Source organism: Macrobrachium rosenbergii, chromosome 23, assembly GCF_040412425.1.
Source record: "Macrobrachium rosenbergii isolate ZJJX-2024 chromosome 23, ASM4041242v1, whole genome shotgun sequence".
Lineage (NCBI taxonomy): Eukaryota > Metazoa > Arthropoda > Malacostraca > Decapoda > Palaemonidae > Macrobrachium > Macrobrachium rosenbergii.
This window is the reverse complement of record NC_089763.1, coordinates 25,848,825-25,858,494: the sequence shown is the minus strand read 5'-3', so window position 1 is coordinate 25,858,494 and position 9,670 is coordinate 25,848,825. Positions and strand designations below refer to the sequence as shown.

Genomic DNA, 9,670 nt, shown 5'->3' with positions numbered 1-9,670 from the left:
ACGATATCTATGTGACACCTCTCTCTCTCTCTCTCTCTCTCTCTCTCTCTCTCTCTCTCTTTGCATATGCCTAACCTTCAGTATTATTCAAATGATACTTCAGTAATGAATTATAAGCTTCACGAAGTACCCTAACGAAGATACTCATTAGCACTAACTATTCTTATTTCTATTTCCAGTATTCTAAAATAATTCTTTTCCTTGAAGTGATTACTCTTTTTTTAATAAGCAGTGGGTCTTCAGTGCCTTCATAAGTTCCTATGATTTATTTTTGCTTTCAATATTTTGTTTCTCTCTCTCTCTCGTTTGTCAACGTGACAATAACTACAGCCATGTTAGCATTCTGAAAGCATTTTTTTCCTCAAAAGTGATTACTCTTTTTCTTAATAAGCTGCAGGTCTTCAGGTGCCTTCGTAATTTGTTAGTCCTTGTTTATTTCGCTTTCTCAATATAATTTTCTTTATTTTTCTCTCTCTCTTTAGCTTGTTAACGTGACATCAACTACGGCCATGTTCGTTTGGAAGAGGCAAACGGACGAAAGGAAACCTGAAGGCTATACGATTAAGTATTGGACCAGTGGAGCCAGGGACTATAAGGTAAAAAACTTAATGCTTTCGGGATCTAGCGTGTGTGTATGCATGTATGCATATATGCGTGTGTGTGTGTATATATGTGTGTGTGTATAGTATAAAGTGTACTTCAATCCTGTTTCAATACGTTACCGCATTTAGCATTATCAAGTCCGTTTAATTAATCATTCTTCCCTCCTCCCTTCCCGTCCGGTCCCAACACCGCCCCCGCTCCCTTTCTCTTCCAGTTTTTGAACATATCTGGAGTCAACATTTCCAGCGCGTTCATCGCTGGTCTGAGTCCTGGAACTGACTACTACTTCACCATCCAGGGTTACAACACTCACGGAAAATCTCAGTTCTCCTCTCCGCCTACGCTGGTCATGACACTATTGGGTGAGCATCTCATTCTGATTTATTTGAAATTTAGAGGTCAGTGTTGGTCACATGTTTATGGTATTTAAATCTATTCATGCATTTTAACCTTCAGATTTAATGTGCATGTTATTTTATTCAATTCATGTCATTCAATTTTCGTGACACTCCAGGGTGAGTATCTCATTCTGATTTATTTTGATTTAGGGGTCCGTGTTGTCGACATGTTTATGGTATTTATCTTTCTTTGTGCATTTTATCCTTTACATTTCATGCGTGTAGGCTTTTCTTATCCAGTTCACAAAATAGCTCTTGAAAAAAAGATCAGGCCAATCAGGCCAGTCAATCACCAATCACTGACCTTTACAAACTCAAACCAATTACGTAACCAGTTAAGAACCTTCCCATAGCTCTTAAACCCAAGATCGGAAGATCAGATCAATCAATGGTTATTTTCTCCAATCATTGCTCCCCCACAATCTCGAATCAATGACGTGACCAGTCAACAATCTTTCCATACCTCCTAAACACAAGATCAGCCCAATCAATCACCCATTAGTGACCATTTCCAAGCTAATCTGTAACGTAATCAGTCAAGAACCTTCCCATAGTTGCAAAATTCACAAGTCTCGTGAAATTCACGATCTCGTGAAAAACAATTTGTGTAATAAAAATCCACAATTACAAAGTAAACTGTATTAAAATGTAAAAGACAAAAACTTTTGTCTTTTACATTGTAATACAGTTTATTATACAATTGTGAATTTTTATTACATAACCTTCCCACAGCTCTTGAAAACTAGATCAGAATTTCAGACCAACCAAAGATTATGTTCACCAGTCACTACTGATTCACAATCTCGAATCCTCTCTTTGACATTCCCCAGGCGCCGCAGAGAGTGCCATCAGCAGCAGTACAAGCAACGGATTGGGCGGCGACGATGCCAACTCCAAAGTGCCAAGGCTCATCCTGTTCATCATGACACTAGCTGGCACAGCCTTGCTGGCACTCAACATGGCCATCATTGCCTGCTTCGTCAGGAGGAGGTCTCATATGAATAACAATAGGGCGTTTCGGGTAAGATATATGAGAGGTCTTGGGTTAAGTGTTTCCGGAAGGTCGATGGCCCTTTGGGGCACTGAGTTGTTATAGTTTAGTTTCAATGGTATGTATGTTTGTATGTATGTATGTATGTATGTATGTATGTATGTATGTATGTATATATATATATATATATATATATATATATATATATATATATATATATATACATAAATGTGTGTCCCTCTGCATGCTGTGGACCTACCTGCGCATGCGCGTGGGAAAGTACGTACTGTAATGGCAAGTTATGCGCGTGCAATTTATCTAACTCAGAGAAAAGTCATACTTTTTTTTTCGAACCATAAACTTCACATAGTAATTTGTTATAGTTAAGAATATTTTCATTGTCTCCAACATCCCCTCATCTGTCCCAAAGCCACTTAAGATAAGACAACCTTCTACAAGTACTTCAAGACTACATTTCCCCAAGTAAATTAAAACCATCTTTCTCCCAGCATCCTCCAGCAAGACCACGACTCTGGAGGTCTTCACACCGGCCACGACCCCAGGGGTAAATGCCCAGGGTGAGGAAATGCCCCTGAACGACCCCATCGACTTTCAACATTCAATGGCTCAGGTGGGAATAGAAATGGTTTCGTCAGCTTCCATTGGTTTCGTAAATATCATTAAGTTTTCGTTCAAGTTGTGAAAAGGTGATTTCGTGGTGTAAGTGGAAGAATTTTGAATTTAGGAACACATAATAGGTTTGCTTTCATTATTTTCCCCAAGTGTTAGGATGTTTAAAGTTTAACAGTGTATCAGACATAAATCAGGGAGAAGTTGTTGCAAGATTATTTTCTCACAATGCAATAGAAAACGATTGTTTTTCCTGCTGTTATTAAATTTTGTAATGTTTTAAACGAAATCAGTTAAAAGGTAATGCCAGTTTTATTGGTTTAAATACAACACAATCTTACTTTCCCTTGAATTGTTTTCTTCCAATGCAACAGAAAACGATTGGTTTCCTGCTATTAACTGTAATGTTTTAAACTAAATCAGTTAGAGGTTGATGCAAGATTTTTTGGTAATAATACAACTAAATCTTACTTTCCCTTGAATTATTTTCTTCCAGTGCAACAGAAAACGATTGGTTTCCTGCTGTTAACTGTAATGTTTTAAAGGAAATCAGTCAGAAGTTAATGCAAGGTTTATTGGTATTGATACAAAGCAATCTTACCTTCCCTCGAATTACTTTCTTCCAAAGCAACAGAAAACGATTGGTTTCCTGCTGTTAATTGTAATGTTTCCTCCACGACCAGAAAAACGAAATCCAGACCAGCGTGGGCGAGGGCGAATTCACGAACCTGTACAGCGGCGGAACGGCAGGAGACCACCTGCTGGTGGCCCTGGGAAACGAAGACTCCCCAAACAACATCAACGCCACCGGAAGCAAAGGAGGAAGGTCCTTGGCCCAGAACGGCGGCCTGTACCTGCAGAAGTTCAGAGAAACCGGCGCTGCCTACTACTACTGCCCTTTGCCTCAATCGAACTACGCCGTCGGGGAAAGCAACGTCTTGGGGCGTCTAGGTAACACTCCAGACGTCTGCCCGACGGACTCCAGCCTCCTGAGCACCCAGTCGAAGAAGAAGCAAGGGCCAGAGTCTGACGAAATGACGACCCAGTTAATTCCAGAAGGTCAGAGTGGCGGCGGGAGCAACAGCAGCAAGCCTGTGCTACTGACGGCGGCGTCGTCGTCTGCGAGCAACAACAACGACGCCTCTCACGAAAGCAGCAGCACTGGCAGTAGCAGCCAGGCGAACCACCACCAACAAGGCCACCACAAGAAGACGCCGTCTCTGACTGAGAAGCACCCACAGCCACAACATCAGCATCAACAAGACCACCTTCGTCAGCAGGCTCCTCCTCAACAACACCAGATGCCGCCACAACACCAGATGCAGCAACTGCAGCAGATGCAGCACCAACAACAGCTACAACAGCAACAGCACCAGCAGCAACTCCAGCAGGCACAGCAACAGAAACAACAACAACAACAGTCGCAAAGGTCACAACAGCACGACTGGACTCCTTACGACCAGATAAGGGCAGCTGGTCAAGACGTTTCTCAGCTCTATCACCAACAGCAGCAGCAGGCGACGGGTGACCCATCGGCTGCACACAGGCGCCTCCTTCAGCAGATTGACGGTCCTGACCTGTACAAGTTCAACGAGGATGTGGGTGAGTTCGCTGACCAAAAAAAAAAAAAAAAAAGATCCTTTCTTAATGTAATATTTTACTTTTCTCAATATTTATGCAGAATTGAAAAAAGTTGACCAAAAATGAGAAAAAAAAGAAAAAAGGTCCTTTCTGGATGCCCTTTTTCCTTTTTTTCTCAGTTCTGCATAAATTAATAACAAGTGAAATTATAAGAGAATTATTAGAATTTTTTTTTTTTGCTTCAAATCCTTAAATAGAAAAACATGAAAGAATAGTATCCAGTTCTGTCTCAGTAAGAAAATAGCAAAATTATGAAGGAATCATTATGATTTTTAGATTTGTTTTGCTCCACTTCCCTAAATTGAAAAGACGAAAGAAAGAACACTAATAATCATTGTTGTTATTATTCAGAATATAAACCTTATTCACATGGAACAACCCCACCACAGGGGCCATTGACTTGAAATTCAAGCTTCTAAAGGAAATAGCGTTCATTTGAAATAAATACACCAACAGATGTTACAAACGCCATAGATATTAAGAAACTGACAAAATCCTCTTTCATTTTCTTCAGCCACCCCACTAGGCTACGCCACGGTAGCCCCCAGGCGTCCCCGCCCACTGCCCAACCGATTCTCAACTCTCCAACGACCCAGGCCAACGATATCGAACAACCCAGCGGCACAACAACAGCAACAACAACAACATCCTCCTGACTGCAATCACTTGGGCCCCAACTGCCCTCACAACCGCCAAATGCAGGGCCTGAATCAAGGCTTCAGTGAATCTCCTCACCGAGGAGGCCATCACCACCCTCCGAGACACCAACTGGTCCGCTCCTTCAGCGAGAACTACGCTCTGGTCAGTCACGCTGGTGGACTCCAAGGCCTAGACCTAGGCGCCCTCATCCCAGGGTATAACGAGCCAGTCTTAACGGAGGTCCAAGCTTTGGTGGTGCCCGGTGATAACCTGACCGCCACCACCTCCTCCTCCTCCTCCACCTCCACCTCGTCCTCAGCCGTGCCCAACGTGCCCAGGACGCTGGCGAACGAAGGCACTGTGATGGCCATCAGAAGGCCCCAACCCCCACACAGCTTCCACAAAGTTGTTGGCGGTCAGATGGCCGCCAATGCTTCCCCTAGAGATATTTTCGAAGGGAGCACTTTCAACTAACTTCTAGTTAGCTTTTGATAAAGTATCAACTGATAAAGTGAGGAGACACCCGCTGGTTAGTATATTATTCGTGTATCGTTTGCAAGGAATTGTTTGTTTATGCAAATGCGCTATGCTTTAATTTCGCCTCCATCATTTTCTTGAAAGGCTGAAACGATTGGAGACTTGATTTTAACTCAGGATATGTACACAGACTTTAAAACATTTCATTAAATGCATCATTTTATGTAGAACTTCCCCGCGAGTGTTGATACATACAAGTATAGGTCTATACACACACAAACACAAATATATATACATATACTGTATATGTGTATATATATATATATATATATATATATATATATATGTATATATATATATATATATATATATATATATATATATATATAATATAATATATATATATATATATATATATATATATATATATATATATATATATATATATATATATATATATATATATATATAAAGAGATAACAAGACCAAACCTCCTCTTTGGAGCCGAGATGAAGAGCAACAGAACCGAAATACGAGGTAAAACCAAAAGTACAAGTCATAAACCCAGAGGCAAAATATCCCAAGCAAGTGCTGTGTATGCATTTATGAAAATGTTATGCTAATACATTCTCTATGCTGTTCATTCTCCTTCCACAGATGCCAGAGATATGAAGATACCAAACCCGTCGACGTTGTGTGTAAAATTATGGAAATGCAGGGATAGGCCTAGTAAGCGCATCATACTCGGTAAGAGAGAGATTTTACCCATATGTATAATAGCTTTATAGAGAGAGAGAGAGAGAGAGAGAGAGAGAGAGAGAGAGAGAGCAACGACTCCATATAAATATAAAGATGATAGCTTATGATAGCTTATCTGTAGATCGGTTCAGCCCATAAGCAGGTAAGGAATTACCTCAGAGAGAGAGAGAGAGAGAGAGAGAGAGTCATTATATGGATATTATACTTAAGAAAGGGAATTAAAGAAAGAGAAAGAGAGAGTTCATATGGATATTATTATACTTAAAAAGAGAGAGAGAGAGAGAGAGAGAGAGAGAGAGAGAGATACTAATAAAAGCTTCTTTTCTTTTTTCCAGAAAGCTCTCGGAATCAGCGGTGTCAGCAATTCCTCGTGGAACCACTTGAATCTACGACAGCAAAAACAAATCAATAACTCAATGAAAAAAACCATAGTAAACATTAACATTTTTATATATATAACGACATAAGCATCAAAATGTATAATAAGAAGTATCAAATATATGAACACGAATATCAAAAGAAAACGCATAGTTATGTACTTCCCTTAATCCTCTCTCTCTCTCTCTCTCTCTCTCTCTCTCTCTCTCTCTCTCTCTCTCTCTACTTTTCTGCTGTTTACATAATATGGCTTGATTCCTACTTCTTCTTCTTCTTCTCGCTTTTATTTTTCATTTCTTTAGTAAAGCAATCATCGACTTTCTTTAAGGACGAATGTATATACAGAAATGAGAAAAAAAATCGATGCTAACTCGTTGCAATTGTCAAAAACATTGACAACTGCCATTGTACATTTCTCTGTAAATGATCATCGTTTTTGTACGTTTTCTGTACAGAAATCATACGGCGTTTGTACATCAATCAGCATGTCTACACGATAATCACTTGTCAGCGTTGAAGTGTGTGTATGTAAATGAATTATCTGTATTTTTGTATGTGAGTTTAGGTATACAAATAAACTGAATAATATGGAACGTGTTTCGGTTACCCCCTTCTTCCTGTAACGGTCTTTCATACAACATTTTCACTGAAAAATAAAAGTATTATCTTTTGCAATTGAAAAGATATTAGGAGAAATTTGACATGTGGGAAAACCACATATGCTATATGTACCATAAAAACAGGTAAAAAATGCGCCGAAGTTTCTTCGGCGCAACCGAGTCTTCTGTACAGCGCATAATGCTGTATGAAAATCTCAGCTACGGCCCATGAAACTCTCAGCTCCGGCCAATGCAACTTTCAACCACGGACAGGTGGTGGCCTGTGTTACTGGCACCTATAGCGATGCCAGACGCACGATCATGGCTAACTTTAACATTAAATAAAATAAAACTACGGAGGCTAGAGGGCTGAAATTTGGTGTGTTTGATGACTGGAGGGTGGATGATCAACAAAACAATTTGCTGCCCTCTAGCCTCAGTAGTTTTTAAGATCTGAGGGTGGGCAGAAAAAGTGCAGACGGACTGACGAATAGCCACGTCAATAGTTTTCATTTACAGAAAATCAAGAACAGTATTAGCATTTTCCATTAAAAAATATTGGGAGAAATTTATCAAATTTAACACGTGGGAAGACACAAATGCTATAAGCACCAATCGCAATTTATGAAGGCCAGGTCGGAATACAAATGGAATACTCAGTAAATAATAATGATAACTATAATTGACAGTCTCATTATTAATGGGAATAATGAAAACTCCTAAGAGCTCTTTCAATAATGTGGTTTTTCCTTTCCCTTTTTCCTGTAACGGTCTGTATGTATCATTTCACTAAAAAAAAAAAAAATAAAGAAAAAAAGCATTATCGTATGACATTAAAAAGATATTGAGAGAAATTTAACATGTGGGAACACACAGATGCTATGAGCAGCACCTACCGTATTTTATGACGGTCAGCTAGAAATATAAAGGAAAAACAATATAAATAATAATGCTGACTAAAACTGATACTATCATTATTAATGGGCGCTCTTTCAGTAATGTGGTAGTTACATTATAGTCTCCGTTATTTTTTTTATTTTTCTATTTTGAGTAAAATGGCGAATATCTGGAACATATTAACACACAAAGTGTATAAAAAATCAAGACACCTGAACTGTGTCACCGTGGTGTGTGTGTGTGTGTGTGTGTGTGTGTGTGTATATATATATATATATATATATATATATATATATATATATATATATATATATATATATATATATATATATATATATATATATATATACTGTATACTATATATGTATATACAGTATATATAAAGTACATAAAAATCAAGGCATCTAACCTGTGTCACTATGTTAATTAAAAAATTATATATAATTAAAAATTATATATATATATATATATATATATATATATATATATATGTATATATGTGTGTGTATATGTGTGTGTGTGTGTGTGTGTCTACACGCCACGGACAAAGAAATAGAAGGCGTATCCTTCAACAAAAGACCCGACGACTTTATGATCGACTTAAACGAAAATCTAAAAGCCCATAGGAATAGAAATCCGTCGAAATTTATTAGAAGCCTCCGCTGAATGAACCTCCGGCCCTCCATAGCCACTCCTCATCGCAAACAAGACTGACGCTTCCCAATAAATTATATCTGTTATTTAGAACCTTCGTCGCCACATCCTGCCGTGATATCGATGTGGTTTCTCCCCCAAATTCTCTTCGGAGATCCACATCGTCGCTCCGAGACCCTCGTGAGTTATTTGTATTCTGAGGCTATAATGCCACTTCTGCGTGACCTGTTTTTATAGGGAGCGACAATGGTCACTGATACGAAAAAGAGTGACGTCACATCATTGGATAAAAATTCCGCCTTTCCACCTCACTGAGTTCTTATGAGAGAGAGAGAGAGAGAGAGAGAGAGAGAGAGAGAGAGAGAGATTTATCCTAAACAAGAGATGACTTGCTGGAAGAAATGAGACGCCTGGATACTGAAGGAATGGAGGAGACCAAATAAATATGAAAAATAAAAATTTTAAAGTAATTTTCCATTTATACTGAGGCTGGAAAAATCTGAAATGGTAATGAGAGAGAGAGAGAGAGAGAGAGAGAGAGAGAGAGAGAGAGAGATGACTATTGTTAGGAGAGAGAAAAAATATGAGGAGAAATGAGACGTCTGGATACTGAAGGAATAGAGGAGACCGAATAAGTATGAAAAATAAAAATCTTAAAGTAATTTTCCATTCATACTTAGGCCGGAAAAATCTGAAACGTAATTTCCCGTCATACTGAGACCGAAAAAGTCTGAAAAATAATAATCTTTTGGTAATTTTCCCCTCATACTGAGACCGAAAATATTTGAAACGGAAATTTCCCTTCATACTGAGACCAAATAAAATCTGAAAAAGAAAAATCTCATGCCAATTTCCCTTCATACTGTGACGGACAAAATGAGAAATAAAAATCTTGTGGCATCTCCCTTCATACTGAGATAGAAAAAAATCTGAAAACTAAAGATTTCATGGTAATTTTAACTTCATACTGAGACCGAAAAATCTCAAAAATATAAATTACTGGT

General features: G+C 38.6%; 2 protein-coding genes across 2 annotated transcripts in view; both read left to right on the top strand.

The window, feature by feature from the left end:
- The window catches only part of LOC136851049 (receptor-type tyrosine-protein phosphatase F-like), a gene marked incomplete at its 3' end in the record, with an annotated part of 25,096 nt that extends 23,080 nt beyond the window's left edge, over positions 1-2,016 (top strand). Inside the window, exons 7-9 of the mRNA XM_067125019.1 lie at positions 483-596; positions 818-965; positions 1,832-2,016. Coding sequence (XP_066981120.1) covers positions 483-596; positions 818-965; positions 1,832-2,016 — 447 coding nt within the window. The remainder of the gene's footprint in view (positions 1-482; positions 597-817; positions 966-1,831) is intronic.
- Position 2,017: 1 nt separating this feature from the next.
- Positions 2,018-7,109, top strand: LOC136851394 (basic-leucine zipper transcription factor A-like). The gene is made up of 6 exons (XM_067125471.1): positions 2,018-2,022; positions 2,502-2,623; positions 3,306-4,224; positions 4,778-5,431; positions 6,037-6,126; positions 6,474-7,109. Exons 2-4 carry the CDS (start codon positions 2,579-2,581, stop codon positions 5,374-5,376), a joined length of 1,563 nt encoding a protein of 520 aa, XP_066981572.1. The 5' UTR covers positions 2,018-2,022; positions 2,502-2,578; the 3' UTR covers positions 5,377-5,431; positions 6,037-6,126; positions 6,474-7,109.
- Positions 7,110-9,670: the final 2,561 nt, after the last annotated feature.

Coding starts and splice junctions, on each gene's coding strand:
- LOC136851394 (XM_067125471.1), top strand. CDS start 2,579: ATGCCCCTGAACGACCCCATCGACTTTCAACATTCAATGGCTCAG. Junction 2,624..3,305: donor TTCAACATTCAATGGCTCAG/GTGGGAATAGAA, acceptor CTCCACGACCAG/AAAAACGAAATCCAGACCAG. Junction 4,225..4,777: donor CAAGTTCAACGAGGATGTGG/GTGAGTTCGCTG, acceptor CATTTTCTTCAG/CCACCCCACTAGGCTACGCC.